Source organism: Pelophylax lessonae (genome assembly GCF_965119305.1).
Source record: "Pelophylax lessonae genome assembly, chromosome: 3".
NCBI classification, from domain to species: domain Eukaryota; kingdom Metazoa; phylum Chordata; class Amphibia; order Anura; family Ranidae; genus Pelophylax; species Pelophylax lessonae.
The window spans coordinates 126,920,182-126,941,441 of NC_138770.1; the positions used below are offsets into that span (position 1 = coordinate 126,920,182).

The window sequence follows — 21,260 nt, forward strand, 5'->3', positions numbered from 1 at the left end:
CAAACAGTCTGCCACCGTTGCAGGTGAGACTTGTAGTTCATTCATCCACAGATTGCAGTGAATGAATGATGCGGCTTTGTGGGCTTCACGCAGCTGCACTGTTTTTGAAGTGTCACAACAGACGCAGTGAGAGGATCCCCTTTCTGCTGTTATGGGTTGGGGGGGGGGGTAATCGAGGGAGTGCAGCATGCTACACGTTACACCCTAAATGTTGCACTGTATAAAGAACAAAAAGAGGGTGCACCGATCTTGTGCATTACCCAAATGGAGTTTATTAAAATGAAATAAGAAGAAATACACTCACAAACAATAAAATTGTTACAATCAACAATGGACCCGAAGGAACCAGGACAGTGTCCAGCGCGCCAGAGAACCTTCCAAAATGCTCACGCGTTTTAAGGGGAAATCCCCTTTTTTTTAGTCATTTATTCTTATTTAATTTTAATAAACGAATAAACCTTGTGGGTGATGCACAAGGTCGGTGCGCCCTCTTTTTGTTCTTTATACAGTGTTTCCATTGGGGTTCCCCTGACCCCAGCAGGGCAGCAAAATCTGTGCTTTTACCCGGAGCCATAGAGACCTTCTGTTGAGCGCAGGAGAATTTGTATACCCCAAATGCTGCGTCTGTCCCCCACTACCTCTACACACAGAACTGAGCTATCAAAGACTGCTGATTGCTCAGTTCTCGATCTTCAGAGAGCAGTGATTGTCAGTCTCTCTGATCTGCCCCTCCAGCACTCACTGAAGTGCTGGGTTGTGGAGGGGGTGGGAGCGGCTGGCTCAGGCTCTCCAGCTGCTGGTCAGGAATCTGGCCAGATCCTGAAATTATTGTCAGAATTTCTGGAGAACCTCGGCTCTGTGGCATCAGCCAACAGCATGCTTTAGCCAAGTCTGGGTCACAGAAGTGCAGAACTAAGTGTCCTCCTGTGACCCACAGGGGAAATACGGCCAAAATAGCATTGGCAGTACTTTTCCTGTAACATTTCTGCATGTTGTCTACAGACGGATTTAAAAATAATAAATTCTTTATTTCTAGGTGCAGGTGCTCATTAATGTAATAGAAATAATATCTGTGTCCTGTATAGGCACTTATGATGAAGAACTAGATTTGAAGTAACCTTTATATAACCAGCTATAAATAAGGATGAGGATCATATTAACTGTGGTGTTATGCTGTATAGATGGGAAGGTGGCGAGCAAACTTTCATTTAATTTCTCATTCCCGATTTTTGTGTGGAGTTTAATGGTGCTGCCTATTTCTCTGGACTTATTTTTAATTTTTTTTTTCTAAATAAAAGGAGAAGTCAAAGTTTGTGCAGGAGAAGTATGTTGTATTCATGTGAATGTTTTAGGCTCGGTTCACACTGCTGCGACATGGGATCCGACTTGTGAGACCCCAAGTCGCAGGACATGTCAAATATATTGTTTCCCTACGAGAGCCGTCTTAACTGATATTACACAAGTCACTCTGACTTGAGAAAAGGTTCCTGCATTTTGGTCTAACTTGGGTGCGATTTCAGCCCTTGTACAGGTTCCCAAATAGCACCCAAGTTGGAAGGAAGTCACAGGGAAAGACGTACGGTGAACCCAACCTTAATGTGGCTTGTGTGGATTATTGCTTTTGGTGTATTTTTCATGTAGGACTTATTCTTTTTATAATAGTGGCAGTATTTTTCAGACTGGACAGTCAGTGGATTCAGATTCAATAGAACTGCTGGGAGCTTCCTTCATAGAATTTTTTTGGCATTTACTATTCAGCTTTTACTTTTACTAGGCTGTAGTATTTAATTAGGCTTCTTAAAGTGATATATATTTTTTTCTTTTTATGCCACCTCATAAGCATAAAGTCTGATGGGCAATTCTTATTTTTTTGCCTTTTGAAACCCAGAATTTCTTCTTTCCACTGGTACATACTCTCTGCTAAAGGGAAATATCAGTGTTCACGCAGAATTTGCTGGTTTATCAGCACAGATTGAGCATTGGAAGGAAGAGAGGAAAGATCTCTGGTGCTGCACATCCAGGAAGTCCTATGCTGGTACGAGATGGACAACCTAAGCCTGGGCTCCCACCAGGCCATGGCTCCCCACGCATTTCGTTCCGCCTTACTGCATTATCTGTACAATTGACTAGAACAGACTTTCTCAACTAGGTTCCTCCAAAGGTTTCTAGGGGTTACTTGAGTAATGGCCGTTAGATCTCCCACCTAGACTGGCTACCAATGTCTGGAGAGAGACCTCTGCTTCCGCAGAGAGAGAAAAGGTCCTCCTCTGCAGCATTCTGGCAGGGCACAGTTAAAAAAAAAAAAAAAAAAAACACAGTAAGACTTCTTTGCTCATCCTTTTTTTATTTTTTGCGATGCTGGAATGTATCAAGCTTAATGTATTGGGCTTTAAGCCATTTAATGTTTACTTTTTTTCACTAATTTTGGCTTTTGTGTCTTTTGCAGGTACCTATGTGGAATGAACATTCCATGCGTCGTAGGCATGAATGAAGTGGCTTGGCAAGAGACCAGAGGAATAATGCATGCGAGCAATGGGCAGGATGCACTTGGGGTTGCAGTTGGGATGGTCCCCTCCGGAGGAACCTCGTCAGGGCCCATTGGCAACCATCCACATGCCATTCCTCACGGTGCTTCCAACGCACAGGTGCCTTTGAGCGGGCGCTCTCAGGATGATGCCACGGTGGGATATTTCTTCCAAAGACAAGCTGGAGAACACGTGAACGGCTATAGCAACAAGCATCGGTGGCCAACAGGAGATAGCATGGATGCTTCGGTATGTAGTCTAGTGTCCCCTACTTGAAGAAATAACAGGTTCTTATTAGCTCATTGCTAAGTTTTGAATTCTCTCTAAAGGTTACCTGGTTTATTATCTTTTGCTCTGTAAAATATATCATCATAAGCTTTTGGAACTCAATGAGACCTGCCAGTTCTGTTCTTGGATTACAGATCTAGTCCTTATGCTGTAGAGGTGAGGGGAAAGGGCGGAATCCAGTGGATAAAAGGGAAGGATTTGCAAATTCTTGCAGTTTCAGTCCACTAAAAGGAAAATCAAAAACGTTGTCTCTGTTGTAATATTTGAGACTGATTATTTACCCCACTTCCTGACTGCCCGCCACAGTTTTACATCAGTACTTTGACGTTCAATACCAGGGTTATGGCGGCAGCTGACTGCCAATTGCCATGGTGTTTTCTTACAGGGCAGGCAGTCCTCTTTCACATAAAAGTGGTCCCAGCGGTGGATTCCCTAGGTCCCAGGTGCCCCCTCTCTCTGCTTCCCGGTTGTTTTTCCCGCTTACCGCAGCCGTCGGTAGTGGGGGAGAAAACAGTCCGATCCTCTCAGGTGCTGTGCAGGAAGTCGAGTGAGGGCAAGATGTCCCCCACTCGACTCTTTGGCCTTGGAGGACCGGAGCGACGTCATACATGGCTTCCCCCCCAATGGCCTTAAAGGGCCCATTTTTTATTTATTTTTTCATGCTGGAAAAAATACTTTTTTTCTTTTTTTTCACTTTTTAAGGATAGATGTGAAATCTGAGGTCTTTTTGACCCCCGGTTCTCACAATAAAGAGGACATATTCTGCTTATATCTATTACAAGGGATGTTTACATTCCTTATAATAGGCATAAAATTGATCAAAACTATTTTTTTTTTTATAGAGACAGTGTAAAAACAAAGGTAAAAAAAAATTAAAGCGGCCCGTCCCTCCGAGCTCACAGGCAGAAGCGAACGCATAGGCAGGTCCTGCCCACATAACGGTGTTCAAACCACAAGTGAGAGCAATAATTCTAGCCCTTAACCTCTGTAAATCTAAACAGGTAACCTGTAGAAAAGTTTTTAAAGCGTCGCCTATGGAGATTTTACAGTACCAATGTTTCTAATTTGTCAAAGAGGGGGGATAAAGGTTTGATCTAGGTCAGTGCCAGATTTCGAGTTTGGGGGAAAGGTCAGGGTCAGTATATTTTGGGCAGGATTTTTTATTAAATTTTTTTCCATTTTGTATTAGTATCAGTGTGTTTTTTAGGTACGATTTAAAAAAAAAAAAAGCAAAATGCATAATATTGTTTTTGGGCTATACTTGCGGGTACATACAACTAATAACCTACACATATGTGGCAAGATCATTTATTTTGGGTTGTCTTTTGGTGGTAGGTTATGGTAGAAATATACAGCAACATTTTTTTTTTTTTTTTTCTTATTTTGGGGTTTTCCTATGATAATTTATATAAAAAAACCAGGCGCTATACATTAATATTTATCAAAAAATTAAAGCCCAATTTGTCCTGATCAAAAAGAAAAGCATATAAACCACCTGGATGCAAAAAGTAGTTGTGGTGATATGTATGTTTTACTAACGCCATGTCAAAATTGCTAAATTGTGCTTTAGGCATTTAGTTTTTTTTTTTTTTTTTACACCCTTAGGTGTGAAAGGGTTAATGTACCCTTTCACACCTGGGAAAGTGATTAGAACTCCCTGGGGAGTGATTAGAACCCCTGTCAGCATTTAGGGCCAATTCACACTGACTTGCACTAAAATGTATGGTAAATCCACGTACATTTCCATCCAGTTTAGTCGTGTTTTAACGCTTACTGACGTCCAGTGACATGCATGTGTAACATTGTTATGGTGTGGATAGGACACATTGGAAATTGTTTTCTGATGTCCTTCCGTTGATCTGTGTTGTACAGCAGTGCTTATTGCTGTCTCTGCCCCTGTTAAGGAGATTAATCATCTTTTATTTGTCCTGTTTGCCATGATCATTGAAAGTTAAAAAAAATCCCACATTTTGGCTTGTCCTGAGAAAAGTAATATAGGGGAAATCTACTAACGGGGACACTAGTTATGAGGATTCTCCTGATTTGCAGAGATTTCCTCATTTCCTTTTTGGCTTTGGGGCAGGAAGTGAAAGGAAATCTTCCAATGGGACACAGGTTTTTTTTTTTTTTTTTTTTTTTTACTTAAAGCCCCCCCCCCCCCCCCCCACCGCCAGTAGAAAACACACCCACCAAGGTGACCGAACCAAAATTATAGTGTGTGTGTATAGGTGTAAATGGTGCATGTAGACCCGGAGTACAGAGCAGGAGCAGGCCCATGAATGGACTGGAACAGCAGCAGGGTGAGAGTGGGAGTGCTAGCAAGAGGAGTATAACTAGATAGATGAAGACCCTTTATAAAGGCTCTATCACCTAACCGAAAATGGGAGGGGGCAGCGTTTCTTTAAAAACAAAACCTTTGTTAAATGTTGTATTAGAAGCATGCTGAAATGTACCAGTCACGTGAAAGTGATTGGTCAGGCTTTAGCTATTGAGCTCTGTAAAAATTTAATTTCAAAGTAAAACTGGGAAATGTAAATTAGAGTTTACAGCTCCATCTGCTGGCCTTATAGAAGAATGAAAAATATTAAAAGCAATTTTTTTTTTCTCTTTTTTTTTTTTTTTTCCCCCCCGAGATAAATTAGGGAATGGCTAAAACCCCTGTTTTTTTTTTTTTTCTTTTTTTTTTTTTCTTGTACTATTGGAAATAAAAGGAAGAGGAAATCTCTTTAACTATGGAGATTCTCTTAGGTACTACCAGGACACATCACCATTGAATGGTTTCCATTCTATTTTTGTTCTGTGTAAGCGCCATTTTTTTTATTTCCTTTCATTTTCTGTCCCAGTAATGGTGGTCACCAGGACACCCGGGCTGAATCTCTCCACTATACACAGCAGGAAAAACCCCACTGAGGGTCTAACCCTTCACCAGTCCAATAAAATAAAAAAATGGGCTTTAGATGCACATTTTTTTGTTCTGTACCTGATCATAACAAAGAGGGATATTTCTGATTCCATACATTGACAAATGTGCTGTTATACTAGGGGTAGGCAACATCTGCACTCTAGCTGTGATGAAACAATAAATCCCATCATGCCTCTGATAGTCTCAGTGCCTCATGGGACTTGTAGTTCCATAGCAGCTAGAGTGCCGAGGTGGCCAACCTGTGTTATACAGATAGTTGTGGGAAGTGGGGATTTCTGTTTGCTTTACTACAAATCAAATAGGGGACTTCCATCTTTTTTGTGAATCTCCTTTCAGAAAGGCTGCTGGTAACAGGCACAGGACTGCATGAGTATAGTTTGGGGAAGCATTTACAATAAGTGCTTGCTAAAAATGGCACAGCAGTTTCCCTTTTTTTTTTTTTTTTTTTTTTGTAAAAAGCGATTTACCGTGTGTCGTGTAGTATTTGACATATTTCTGAAATTCCCTGCTTTCTGTTAAATTACTAAAACCACCCATGACTAAGTGCCACCATAGAGGTGAAATCCTACCCAATTATCCTCAGCCTCTGCACACCACCTCCTGCTTTGTCATGTTTAATTGAGGGGCCAAGTGGGGAATTTGGCTTGTTTATCCTGTGAGTGTATGGAGACAGCCTGGATAAAATTACAGCCCTGTTTTCTGGTTTCTAGATGAGGTCTGCTGATGACTTGAATCATGGTTTCCAGGCTCTGGCTTTAGAATCTCGAGGAATGGGAGAGGTAAGTGCTCCCCATGCTTCGTGTATGAACGATCGTCAGCCGGAGCTGCTAATGGTGCTCCTGCCTTCATGTTTGCTTTCATTTTATTTTGTCTTTGTGTTTTAGTGTGTATATGCCTATATATATATATATATATATATATATATATATATATATATATATATATATATATATATATATATATATAATATATATATATATATACACACACACACACACACACACACACACACACACACACACACACAGTGCCTTGCGAAAGTTTTCGGCCCCCTTGAACTTTTCGACCTATTGCCACATTTCAGGCTTCAAACATAAAGATACAAAACTGTAATTTTTTTTGTGAAGAATCAACAAGTGGGACACAATCATGAAGTAGAACGTAATTTATTGGATATTTCAAACTTTTTTAACAAATAAACTGAAAAATTGGGCGCGCAAAATTATTCAGCCCCCTTAAGTTAATACTTTGTAGCGCCACCTTTTGCTGCGATTACAGCTGTAAGTCGCTTGGGGTATGTCTCTTATCAGTTTTGCACATCGAGAGACTGAAGATTTTGCCCATTCCTCCTTGCAAAACAGCTTGAGCTCAGTGAGGTTGGATGGAGAGCGTTTGTGAACAGCAGTTTTCAGTTCTTTCCACAGATTCTTGATTGGATTCAGGTCTGGACTTTGACTTGGCCATTCTAACACCTGGATATGTTTATTTGTGAACCATTCCATTGTAGATTTTGCTTTATGTTTTGGATCATTGTCTTGTTGGAAGACAAATCTCCGTCCCAGTCTCGGGTCTTTTGCAGGCTCCATCAGGTTTTCTTCCAGAATGGTCCTGTATTTGGCTCCATCCATCTTCCCATCAATTTTAACCATCTTCCCTGTCCCTGCTGAAGAAAAGCAGGCCCAAACCATGATGCTGCCACCACCATGTTTGACAGTGGGTTTGGTGTGTTCAGGGTGATGAGCTGTGTTGCTTTTACGCCAAACATAAAGTTTTGCATTGTTGCCAAAAAGTTTGATTTTGGTTTCATCTGACCAGAGCACCTTCTTCCACATGTTTGGTGTGTCTCTCAGGTGGCTTGTGGAAAACTTTAAACAACACTTTTTATGGATATCTTTAAGAAATGGCTTTCTTCTTGCCACTCTTCCATAAAGGCCAGATTTGTGCAGTATACGACTGATTGTTGTCCTATGGACAGAGTCTCCCACCTCAGCTGTAGATCTCTGCAGTTCATCCAGAGTGATCATGGGCCTCTTGGCTGCATCTCTGATCAGTCTTCTCCTTGTATGAGCTGAAAGTTTAGAGGGACGGCCAGGTCTTCGTAGATTTGCAGTGGTCTGATACTCCTTCCATTTCAATATTATCGCTTGCACAGTGCTCCTTGGGATGTTTAATGCTTGGGAAATCTTTTTGTATCCAAATCCGGCTTTAAACTTCTCCACAACAGTATCTCGGCCTGCCTGGTGTGTTCCTTGTTCTTCATGATGCTCTCTGCACTTTAAACGGACCTCTGAGACTATCACAGTGCAGGTGCATTTATACGGAGACTTGATTACACACAGCTGGATTCTATTTATCATCAATAGTTTAGGACAACATTGGATCATTCAGAGATCCTCACTGAACTTCTGGAGAGAGTTTGCTGCACTGAAAGTAAAGGGGCTGAATAATTTTGCACGCCCAATTTTTCAGTTTTTTATTTGTTAACAAAGTTTGAAATATCCAATAAATTTCGTTCTACTTCATGATTGTGTCCCACATGTTTCTTCACAAACAATTACAGTTTTATATCTTTGTTTGAAGCCTGAAATGTGGCAAAAGGTCGCAAAGTTCAAGGGGGCCGAATACTTTCGCAAGGCACTGTGTGTGTGTGTATATGTATGTGTGTGTGTGTGTGTGTGTATACATATATATATATATATATATATATATGTATACACTTAGTGCCAGTTCACACTATAGCGTGTGCGGCGATCGCATGTAATATCGGAGCGCACTGCTCCTTCATTACATGCGATCGGATGTGCAGTGCGAATTCAGCCGTACACTTTGTATGGCTAAATTCGCACTGCACCCGCACAAAAGTCGCACATGACCATTTTTTTCAGCCGCATCAGGATCGGATCGCACAGTGGTTCACACTTGTGCGATCCGATCCTGTGCGAACTGTCAGATCGCACTGCGATATGCGATCAAACTGGGGGTGTCGTAAACATTTAATTGACACCCCCTGCGTATCGCATATGGCAGTGTGAACTGCCAGATGTGTGTTTGCGATGCGGGAGCAGGCTGCGAATTCGCAGCCTTCCCGCATCGCACAAGTGTGACCCGGCATTAAAAAATACATTGTGCCCTCCATTGACAAAACATCAAATTATGCACACCATATCAGTATCCTATCATCTAAATCAGTGATATAAGCAGCATATCCTCAAAAGATACATAACAAAAAAACTAAACCAATACAAACAATTTATAAAAAATAAATAAAATATAGAATATACTTTTTATTTTATTTTTTTTGTATACCAGTATATACTTTTTTACAAACCTGAGATTTGATTTACCACACATCTCTGCTTCATGTCCGCACACTGTGCCACCACTTTAGAAAAATAGCTCATCGTAATTTAAAGGAAGGTCAAAATGTGCCTATGACAGGATGTGGACTTCCAACATCACCAGGACAACCCAGACCTCCCTTTTTTATGCTTCTCCTGAAACACCAGCAAGAACAATGTAGTCAAAGAACAAGCGATAAAGGAATGCTCGGTACCAACACACTGTGCCACCACCATAGGAAAGCAGCCGTGATGTATTGACCACTAATCATAGGAAGGTCAAAATACATCTATGATGATATCAACCACAGCATTAATAGAAGCCAAGCCATTACGTACAGCTCAAATCGGAATGTGAGCGTCTGCAAAGCGTGATGACATCATAAGGACCTGCCCATTTCTGATGCTGGTTTAAGCTGTGAAATTGTTGTGGATGTTTTTGTAATGTGATTTTATTGGTGCTTGTTGGCACAGCTCAATGTAAATTGTATGGTTTTCTATTTACCACATTTTAAATAGAATTTCACTATTTTTAGTCCTAGGACATAGAGGGAGGTGGAGGTTAAAATAAGAAAATTACCAACTCTTCACTTGTCATTATTTGATGGATCACAATGTATATTTTCTTTTCTTAGTTGTTACCAGCAAAAAAGTTCTGGGAGCCGGATGACCCCTCAAAAGACGGCCAGAAAGGAATGTTCCTAGCAGATGAATGGCGGGAAAATGCTTGGGGGGCGTCTCGTAAGTTCTTACCATTCAAATTATTTTACAGTTTACATTCAACTTTGTCAGAGTTCTTTCTGGTTTGGTGTTGAATTTTTTCATTGTGCAATTGTAGCTTTTTAATTATAAATGCTTTATCCCTTTTCGTACCCTCTCTTCATAAGTGGTGTGAAAGCATGTGTCAAGGGGGAATAAAAAAAACATTTAGTACATCTCTGGAGTACATTTCCCTGTTTTTTTCCTGTCAAAATTGCTGCAAGCTCAAAAAAATAACTTTTTGCTCCAGTGATAGTATGCTCCTACCTTACTCTTGTACATGACAACACAGCTCTGAATTCCTCAGTACATGGTGTCAGCCCTGCCTACTTCATTTCTGATGAAATACAAAGTACACAGATCTTTCCTTCTCTCCTCCTTCCTACTCAACTCATGAATGGAGACTGTGCTTCTTAACTCATGAATGGAGACTGTGCTTCTTAACTCATGAATGGAGACTGTGCTTCTTAACTCATGAATGGAGACTGTGCTTCTTAACTCATGAATGGAGACTGTGCTTCTTAACTCATGAATGGAGACTGTGCTTCTTAACTCATGAATGGAGACTGTGCTTCTTAACTCATGAATGGAGACTGTGCTTCTTAACTCATGAATGGAGACTGTGCTTCTTAACTCATGAATCGAGACTGTGCTTCTTAACTCATGAATGGAGACTGTGCTTCTTAACTCATGAATGGAGACTGTGCTTCTTAACTCATGAATGGAGACTGTGCTTCTTAACTCATGAATGGAGACTGTGCTTCTTAACTCATGAATCGAGACTGTGCTTCTTAACTCATGAATGGAGACTGTGCTTCTTAACTCATGAATGGAGACTGTGCTTCTTAACTCATGAATCGAGACTGTGCTTCTTAACTCATGAATCGAGACTGTGCTTCTTAACTCATGAATCGAGACTGTGCTTCTTAACTCATGAATCGAGACTGTGCTTCTTAACTCATGAATCGAGACTGTGCTTCTTAACTCATGAATCGAGACTGTGCTTCTTAACTCATGAATCGAGACTGTGCTTCTTTAACGATTATTCGTGCAGCTCTAATGTATATTGACCAAACTAACAATAAAAATGTACCTATCAACTTCTTGAGCACTGAGAGTAGACACATTCATTGCCAATCAGTGTGACCACTGAGACTTGTAGCAGCTGTCACGTTGGGTACATTATCTGCATAATACAGAGCCAAGCTTATCTTGGTATGTAAGGGTCAGCCTGTGACTAAGGTACTCGTGCTCAATACCAGTCTTTAAAAAGCTTTTTAGTATCAACATAGACTTCCACGGTACATATCTCAAATTCCGTAGGGGAGGAAAGTGTCATTTATTAATTCATCAATTTATTAATTTTTAGGACTGAGGATCTTTTTTTTTTTTTTTTTTTTTTTTTGGAGAGGGCTCTTTGCCCCATTTCCGGTCCCTCTCTGTCCAGTGACATTTACCTTAAAACAGGAAGTGAGGGTACATTTCCTCTGCAGGGACACCACAATAAAAATCTGACCAAGGGTCTTGTCCTTCTCCACTCTAGCAAAAAAAAAGTGATTGCGAAAAAAGATGCAGCAGCTTTTTAATTCTAGAAAAATTGCGGTATCTTGGTTGTACGTTCTAATGAAGTCCCAACTTTCCTGAAAGCTGCACAAGATCCATTGGGGAAATCTTTTTTTGCAGCTGGCATAGAGCAGTCGGTTTTAATATTAATGTTGCAATATACATGAATGTGTGGTTGTCTTTTAGATTATAACCTTTTATGAGTTACGTTGTAACTGTATGGTCTCCCTTTTATTTGTAACACAGTGTGCAAACTTGACGCTATGTCAATTCTGTATACCATAGTACAGTCCAACACAGGAGTGTTTTTGAAACCTGGACACTGCTGCCATCTAGTGGTATGAGTTTTTAACAGTTATGTAATATTGTATTGGAAGCCATCAAAGCATGTGTTTTACTTTGTATTATATTGGTACTCTGGACATTCTTGTGATTGCCATTCATGATTTTTTTCTAATATCCAAATGTATGTGTAATTTTCTTATCAAATGTTTTTCTTAATTTGCCCCATAATTAGCTTGTATCATGTCACTAAAGTCATACATACACTTTAGGGTCAGGGTGACCATGCATACTATTGTTTAGGAGATCCTGACAAAGCTACAGATTGCACATTTATGTATTTAGCTACTTACTGTTCCTCATTTTTTAGGTATTGGGTACACTTCCTTGAATTCTTATCTTTTATTGGTTTTCACCACTCTTTCATTATCTATTGGTAGTAGTCATTGTGGATGATTGAGTAGACCTTTATTCTTGTATTAGTGGTAGATTTGAAATCTTTTGTGTGTGTGTGCACCTATCAATACCGAAAATTCAGAATGCACTTACCCGAAACCGAAAATGTCCTTTTAAAAGAAAAAAAAATATATATATAATTGTATTCAATGTTTTTAATATAATGAATTTAAATAAATATAAATTTGTCGGCCGTTATAGGCACCTTTATGTATAAATACATCCCTTTAAATTCTATGTATGTCTTCACACTGGTTCGTTGTGCTTCCATTGTGGTGGTGAAAATCCTGCTTGCTGCGTTTTTGGTAAATTAAAAAACTGCACCAAAATTGCACCTCCCCATTGAAAATGCAGTAAGAACACATACCGCACCCATATTACTTTTTTGATGCATTTTTTGAGTCACGTTACCTATAAAAAACACACCATAAGCATGGTAAAATCATGGCAAAAACATCTTAATTTTTGCCATCTTTTTTTTTTCTGTATTGGCAAAATGCTGATAACCCTTTCTTTGGCTGCTGACATTTTGGTGCATCTCTAATATGGTCATAAGAATGGAGGTGATGGCGCTGCTTATATTATAAGGTGTAATTAGGTGGATATTCCTATGTAAACATATATCATCGGATGAATTGTATATAAAAAAGGCTATGGAGAATAGCCACCAGGTGGCGAAGTGTAATGTGCAAAGATGTGCGGAGATAAATAAATATGTGTATATATACAATATGCAATAGTGATAAAAATAAATAGTCAACAGAGTGAATCTATAAACAACATTAAATAAATCAATCAATAAATAATATAAAATGACTCAAAAATCACGATGATAAAAATTAGTAAAATAGTGCGGGAAAAGCTTGACCAAACAGAATAAATGTGCAAATATACAGGAGAGTATTATTCAAAGTGTACAAATAGGTGATAGTACTAAAAATATAAAAATTATTATAAAAATTAAAGTTCGTGATCAAAAAATTGTGCAAAAGCAATAAAGTGCGGGAAACTTCTTTCCAAAGTGTGACAATACGTAATAATCAGTCAATTCATATACTAGAATACATCCATAAGTAGGTGAGTGTACCCAGTGAGATAGGTGGGCAGTGACTTACGGTGACCCCCAAGGTGGGTGACTGGTGAGCTGCAAAGTGGCTACTGATGAAAAACCTACTCACCAGATATACCCACCCCACACAGGGGTATAGAGTGGGTATTGTAGATATGCCTCGCTGGTCCTTACTCTGTGTAGTGGTTCCCTTCCTGGGGGAGAATGGTGTGGGGTCCGCGGGGTATCGCAGATATCCTAGCGTGGGGTCCAGTACTAGGGTCTTGTTCCAATATGTCCGATGCTCCGTGGAGGGATCTAGTATGGCCACTCACAAGTATATGGATGGGAGGGTCATAGGAAGTGGAAAGACTCGATAGTGTGATATCGTAGGGGATATTTTATTCAGCAGTATACAATAAATGAATACTCACATTCAATCATATGGAAAACAGCGTGGTATTGGCGTCCCGGAACGCAATGCGTTCCAACTGGAAACCGGAACCGGAAATGACGTGACGGCGCTGTACGCGTTTCGTCATGTGACGTCTTCTGCAGCCTGCAGAAGACGTCACATGACGAAACGCGTACAGCGCCGTCACGTCATTTCCGGTTCCGGTTTCCAGTTGGAACGCATTGCGTTCCGGGACGCCAATACCACGCTGTTTTCCATATGATTGAATGTGAGTATTCATTTATTGTATACTGCTGAATAAAATATCCCCTACGATATCACACTATCGAGTCTTTCCACTTCCTATGACCCTCCCATCCATATACTTGTGAGTGGCCATACTAGATCCCTCCACGGAGCATCGGACATATTGGAACAAGACCCTAGTACTGGACCCCACGCTAGGATATCTGCGATACCCCGCGGACCCCACACCATTCTCCCCCAGGAAGGGAACCACTACACAGAGTAAGGACCAGCGAGGCATATCTACAATACCCACTCTATACCCCTGTGTGGGGTGGGTATATCTGGTGAGTAGGTTTTTCATCAGTAGCCACTTTGCAGCTCACCAGTCACCCACCTTGGGGGTCACCGTAAGTCACTGCCCACCTATCTCACTGGGTACACTCACCTACTTATGGATGTATTCTAGTATATGAATTGACTGATTATTACGTATTGTCACACTTTGGAAAGAAGTTTCCCGCACTTTATTGCTTTTGCACAATTTTTTGATCACGAACTTTAATTTTTATAATAATTTTTATATTTTTAGTACTATCACCTATTTGTACACTTTGAATAATACTCTCCTGTATATTTGCACATTTATTCTGTTTGGTCAAGCTTTTCCCGCACTATTTTACTAATTTTTATCATCGTGATTTTTGAGTCATTTTATATTATTTATTGATTGATTTATTTAATGTTGTTTATAGATTCACTCTGTTGACTATTTATTTTTATCACTATTGCATATTGTATATATACACATATTTATTTATCTCCGCACATCTTTGCACATTACACTTCGCCACCTGGTGGCTATTCTCCATAGCCTTTTTTATATACAATTCATCCGATGATATATGTTTACATAGGAATATCCACCTAATTACACCTTATAATATAAGCAGCGCCATCACCTCCATTCTTATCTATTTATATAGTCTTTTGGCTATAGTTTAAGTGAGGCTGCAGCTTATTAGTACTTATTTATATCCTTTGATTCCTTAGCGCGGATTCTATTATCTTTTTTCTAATATGGTCATAGCCTTATGTCATGTGGGATGAAAAGGAACCATTGTGGGAAGTGCTTTTAGATGTTTTATGGGTTAGAGAGTTTTCTGTATTGTGAATTTTGATTTAGTCAGGTGCATTTAAGTCCCACGATCTCAAGGCTTCAATTGAAGAATGCTAATCAGTCCAATGTACTATCCAAAATTTAGTTTTATTTTCTTGTATTTTAGACCATGCTATGTCCCAGCCAATCATGGTACAGCGAAGACCTGGGCAAGGCTTCCAAGGGAACCATGATGTGAATTCGGTACTCTCGCCCAGGTCAGAAAGTGGTGGTCTAGGAGTGAGCATGGTGGAGTATGTTCTGAGCTCCTCGCCTGCTGATAAACTCGACCCAAGATTTCGGAAGGGAGCCTATGTGAGTGCCAGTTTCCTACTACACCGTAAGGTAGTAATTGTGCTGTTCATAGCAGCCAATATGATTCCTGTTGTTTTCACAAGTAAAGTGAAGATATTCACACATGTTTGTGGTAGACCATCTTTACTTAAAAAAATAATCTTCAGTGTGCTCTATAACCATAAGTTGATGCCCTCTAAATCTAGTTGCTAATAGGGCGGAATTACTTCGATGTTTACCTCTAATTGTATGGGTAATATCTGGAAAGCAGAAGCTAAATTTTTCTGCCCTTTGTAGGGTGCTAGAGATTGTGATTTGGATGGACCAGAGAAAGGGGAACAGAAAGGAAAGGCATCTCCATTTGAAGAGGAAAAAAAGCGGGATCTGATATCTGCTGATGGAGATGAGGTTTCAAAGCTGAATGGCCGAGGACTTCCAAATGGGATTGACGCTGACTGTAAAGACTTTAAGTAAGTGTGTGTGGAAAAGATCACCCCTAATTAGGATTTTATTGTAGATTTAAAGGGGAACAAATTATTGCTGGTTACCTATGACCTGTTCTATGAGAGGCTACTTCTGTCTTTTTAGGGGTGGGCCTTTAAAGATAAGGTGGCTCTGTGTTAGTGTTGCCAAGGTTTAAATGGGTCCAAGTCCATTATCAAAAAATAAATATGGTGGCATTTCTTTTTTTTTTTTTTTTTTTTGACCCAGAGCTGTAGTCAGGCAGCCTACGTTAGTAAATTGAGATGCAGTGACTATGCAAACTCACAAACATCTGAGATTGGTTCAGATTCACAGGGGTATTTACACAGCTGTGGACCCACACTGTGTTTGGTCCCTTGCCCTTGTGTACCTGTAAAACTCTGATGTGCAGACGAGTTGGTACAGTCATTGTGTTCCCATTGACTAACACAAGCTGCCTTCATGCTGCCACATGGTGCTCCAGAAACACAGCTCTTCACATAGTATAGGTCTCTACCCTGTGTAAAGGAGGCCCAAGATGTCGAAGCCTCCATCCATAATATGATCACTCCTATGTTGGTACAGATTACTTCACAAAGGTATAAGAAAGTACCATAGTGCAGTATGTTCTTAAAATCATTAATATCTTCAAAAAAAAAAAAAATTTTCATGTAGGACAAACGGTAAGCGCTTCACATAAATTTCCAAAATGGCCACGGAGTCCGGCGTGCTTGCTTCATTCGTAGGGTTCCACCTTGCGCGTTGCGTCATAAAGCACTTGTTATATCTCTTGCATTCAAAGTGTATCCTCAGCCCCAGAACATAAGCGGACAGTCAATTTAGTCCTGGCTGTGTATAGTTTCTCAGATACTGAATATTTTCTGGTCATGGAAATGTTTAATGCACAGAAAGATATTGAGCTAGGTCTTTAATTTGTGCTTGTCCTCCCTCTGCACAGCCGTACTCCAGGAAGCCGCCAAGCTTCTCCCACTGAGATAGCTGAGAGAATTGGCCCAAACCAGAATGTCACAGAAGGACTAGGACAGCTTTCCAACCCCATGGTCAACAAGCCCATGACAGATGAGTTTGCAACCCATGAAAGTCAGAACCTGGATGGAATGGAGCAAGTCGGTCTGGATTCTTTGCAGTTTGACTACCCTGGTAATCCCTTACCCATGGACTCTGCCGGAGCTGGTGTTGGACTGTTTGATTATGGAACCCAACAGCAGGTGAGTCCCTTGATTATTATTTATTTTAAGAGATTTTAACCACTTCCAGACAAGGCCTTTTCTGGCCCTTTTTGTTTACATGTAACAAAATTTTTTGCTAGAAAGTAACTTAGACCCTCCCCCCCCCAACATATGCACTGCTCAAAATAATTAAAGGTACACTTTTATTCAGAGTAGCATCAAGTCAATTAAACTCCTGGGATATTGATCAGGGTGGCCTGTGGGCCCTGTGCTCACTGCCTGGCACAGTGAAGCTCAATGGCCATTGAACAGAATTGGCAGGTCCGCCACTGGTGCACTGTGCTTTTCACAGATGAGAGCAGGTTCACCCTGACAGACCTTAAAGGGTCTGGAGAAGCCGTGGAGAACGTTATGCTGCCTGTAACATCGTTCAGCATGACCGGTTTGGTGGTGGGTCAGTGATGGTATGGGGAGGCATAGCCATTTAGGGATGTACAGACCTCTACAGGCTAGGCAATGGCACCCTGACTGTCATTATGTATTGGACTGTCATTATGAATTGGAATGAACTCCTTAAGACTCATTGACAGACCATACACTGGTGCAGTTCTAATGGTTAAGAAGATCAGAAGCTGTGTCCATCAACAAACGAAAGGGAAAATGGGATTTTGACTTGCCTAAAATCCATTTTTCCCCATTTAGAATCTGATGTGCTTTCAAAGTGTTCCTTTCATTTTTTTGAGCAGTGTATTTTTGTAAAGCAGAGTACCTAGAGCGGGGATCCTCAAACTACGGCCCTCCAGCTGTTGCCGGGACTACACATCCCATGAGGCATTGTAAAACTCTGATATTCACAGACATGACTTGGCATGATGGGAATTGTAGTTCCTGAACAACTGGAGGGCCATAGTTTGAAGACCCCTGACCTAGAGAATAAATTGGTGGCTTTTGCAATTTAGGTCACAAGTTATCTGCACAGAGGTTTTTCAAGGACCATTTTTTTTTCTTTTAATTTTAATACAAAAAAAAAACAGTACATAACCCAGCTTTTTGTATAAATATAAAAGATTTTATGCCGAGTAAACACCAAAACTGTCATGCTTTAAAATTGCGCATGCCTGTGCAATAACTACAAATGACATACATTTTACTATTGATTGGCAGTGCTTTAAAAGCGTTTATAGGTTACCACTTTAGATTTAACAGAGGAGGTCTAGTTCTAGAAATACTGCCTGTTTCGACGCTTGCGGTGATACCTCACGTGTGGAACGATCGGGCGTTCTTTCCCCTTTGCGCATGAGCTCGGTGGAGGCACTATTTTTTATTTTTTTAGAACTTTTATTCCTATCACAAGGCATGTAAACATCCCTTGTGACAGCAATAGACTCCGAATCCCTCCTCCTGCCCTTAAAAGCATTCAATCACACCAAGATCGTGTTTTCAAAAACGTTTGATTTTTTTTTTTTTTAAAATGGCGCCGTTCCCATTCCGGTACACCGGAAGTGTAAACAGGGGGTTGGATGTCCCCTTCCGCTGCATGTAAAAGCAATCCAGCGACTAGTTAACATCCAGCGTCATTGCAGTATAAACACTTTAGGTCCAGGAACATACTGGTATGTCGTGGTCCACAAATGGTTAAAGTGGTTGTAAAAGCTTAAGGTTTTTTACCTTAATGCATTCTCTGCCTTAAAAAAAAAAATATATATTTTTAACCCCAGATTAAATTGTTACCTGTGCCCGAAAGCAGTAGTGCTGCGCTTCCCATTAGACACGGATGCAGCTGCAGAAGCCATTGGCTCCTGCTACTTTTAGTCAAATCCAATGAGGCCGGAGGAGTGTGGGACCAAGCACCATGGTGTGTGTCAATAGACGCACACAGCCCCGCTTGGGATCGAGCCCACACGTGTGCTGACATAGGAGCCAGCTCCCTATGGTGGCACACAGAATAGCACAAAAGTTAACAAAAGAGCTTTGTTGCTTACCTTTTTACTTAATAATTCTATTTAGTGTGTCCTTTCTTTGTATTGTTAGAGGGAGCTGGGGAGTTATGTTTCCTATAATTAACCCTGTCTGTACGTGCTGGCAGAACTGTAGAGTATATCATTTGTAAACTAGATGTGCACACGGTCTTAAACGGTTAAAGATTTCAAGGTTTGAGTAGAACGTATGTTAAACTATCCTCCATCTAGATTGTCCCTTGATTGCACTTTGCAAGCTATTCTAAACAAGAATCTAGAAAAATAAGAAATGCTTTTTTTTTTTTGGTATGCTGTGTGAATGGGAATACTTCAGAAGCGGAAATAGGCTTTAACATGATTGTCACTATTTAACCACTTCCGGGTGGATGTCCTACAACGTCTTCCCGGGAACGCACCTTGCGTGCTGCCCTGCGGCCGAAATTTGTCACCAGCTGTGTTCTCTGCCTTAAGATAAAAAAAATCCATGCTTAATCCCTGATTAAATAGTTACCTGTGCCCGAAAGCAGTGGCGCTGCTCTTTCTCTCTCCATTGGACATGGAGGCAGCAGCACTGTACCCGCCCACTGCAGGTACCTTGTGATCGCTGTGACCAATCATTATAAATATTTGTATCATTGTTAATAATAGCTTCCTTTCCTGCCAGTCGTTGTGTACAATTGTGTTCCTAGCTGTGATTGTTCACAATGATCACATAGTAGAGACAAGGCCAATCACAGCCCATCTGTACCATGTGATTAGCTGTGGCTAATCACAACCCATCTGTACCATGTGATTAGCTGTGGCCAATCAAAATAATAAATACTGAATTAATCAGTTTCATTCAGTAAGAATGGTTGTTTATACCAGTGAAATTCACTGGTATAAGCAATCTTAAAAAAAAAAAAAGAAATCCTGATTACTCCCCGAGCAGTAGTACACCGCTACTATGGTAACACTACTATAATGCTTTGGTCACGAGTAAAAAAAATTATATATATATTTTTTTCTCTTGCATACTGTAACCAGTCAGTGTTCTTGATCGCTGCCAAACCAGTTTTACGATGATGCTGTACTGCACTGGTAAAAATAGGTTAAAATATATATAATTTAATTTTGTTTTTATAATTCCTTCATTTTCCAAAAATGACAAAAAAAACTTCAAAAACATGCCATGCCCCTTACTAAATACCTTGGACTGTACATTCCAAACAGGGGTCCTTTGGGGATATTTGTACTGTCCAGACATTTTTGTGCCTCAAGAAACGAGATAGGTTGTCAGTACATCAGGTGTAATTAATTTCCATATATATATATATATATATATATATATATATATATATATATATATATATATATATATATATATATATATATATATATATATATATATATATTTGGCCTGCAGGACTACATAAAACCCCCAAACATTCTAGATTTTCTGAAAGCAGACATCCTACAACAGGGGTCTCCAGACTATGGCCCTCCAGTTCAGGAACTACAATTCCCATCATGCCTAGTCCGGTCTGTGAATTTCAGAATTTTACAATGCCTCATGGGACGTGTAGTTCTGCAACAGCTGGAGGGCCGTAGTTTGAAGATGCCTGCCCTATAGAATAAAATAGAGACAAGGTTTCTCCCTCCTTCTATATGGGACTTTCAAGGCATAGAAAAACGTACCAAATTCGTATAAATATAATTTTTTAACAAAGTTTAATTGTATATAGTAAATTTACAAAATACAACATAGAAAGGTTGTTCAAAATAATAAGCTCTAATAAAATGAATGGGGTACATATTACCACACCATATCTTGTGATTAAAGCACGTATTACAACTGTGTACATTCTATAATGCACTTTGCACTGGCAAATCCAACTTATTTTTTGACTCCTCCTTCCGGGACAGTTGGGCATTTATTAGAGGTATGGTCAATAAAAGTAAGAAATCATGTTAAAACATTAATCAAACATGCAGGTGTGACTGGTAAGATGTTACACAGAACTTGGAATGTCCTCAAACACATGTCTCAATACTAGTTCAAGAAGAAAAAAACATGAACAGTAAGAAAAGTGCCATATCAATGACCAATCATCAATCCCCAAAGGATGGTAATGGGGGAGATGGGAATAAAACAACCTTGGGGAGCACAGAGCGGGAAGACCCTGACGTAGGTGCACTTAGACCACAGGGCGTCGCTAGAAAGGGGGCAAAAATTAGCAAAATGTGTTTAGATAGTATTTATATGTGTAAAGAAAAAAAAAATATATAGATAGATGTATAGAAATGATAAGACTGTATAAGAAAAATCACCTTACACATCTGCCTACCTATAATCAGATAATGGGAACAGATGGTGGTTGTATAGGCCAAAAAAA

At 40.0% G+C, this 21,260-nt stretch overlaps 1 protein-coding gene across 1 annotated transcript in view; it reads left to right on the top strand.

The window, feature by feature from the left end:
* The window catches only part of PUM2 (pumilio RNA binding family member 2), a 112,763-nt gene that overhangs the window by 35,706 nt on the left and 55,797 nt on the right, over positions 1 to 21,260 (top strand). Inside the window, exons 2-7 of the mRNA XM_082250220.1 lie at positions 2,447 to 2,774; positions 6,447 to 6,515; positions 9,710 to 9,815; positions 15,109 to 15,296; positions 15,573 to 15,745; positions 16,696 to 16,966. Coding sequence (XP_082106346.1) covers positions 2,460 to 2,774; positions 6,447 to 6,515; positions 9,710 to 9,815; positions 15,109 to 15,296; positions 15,573 to 15,745; positions 16,696 to 16,966 — 1,122 coding nt within the window. The 5' untranslated portion in view covers positions 2,447 to 2,459. The remainder of the gene's footprint in view (positions 1 to 2,446; positions 2,775 to 6,446; positions 6,516 to 9,709; positions 9,816 to 15,108; positions 15,297 to 15,572; positions 15,746 to 16,695; positions 16,967 to 21,260) is intronic.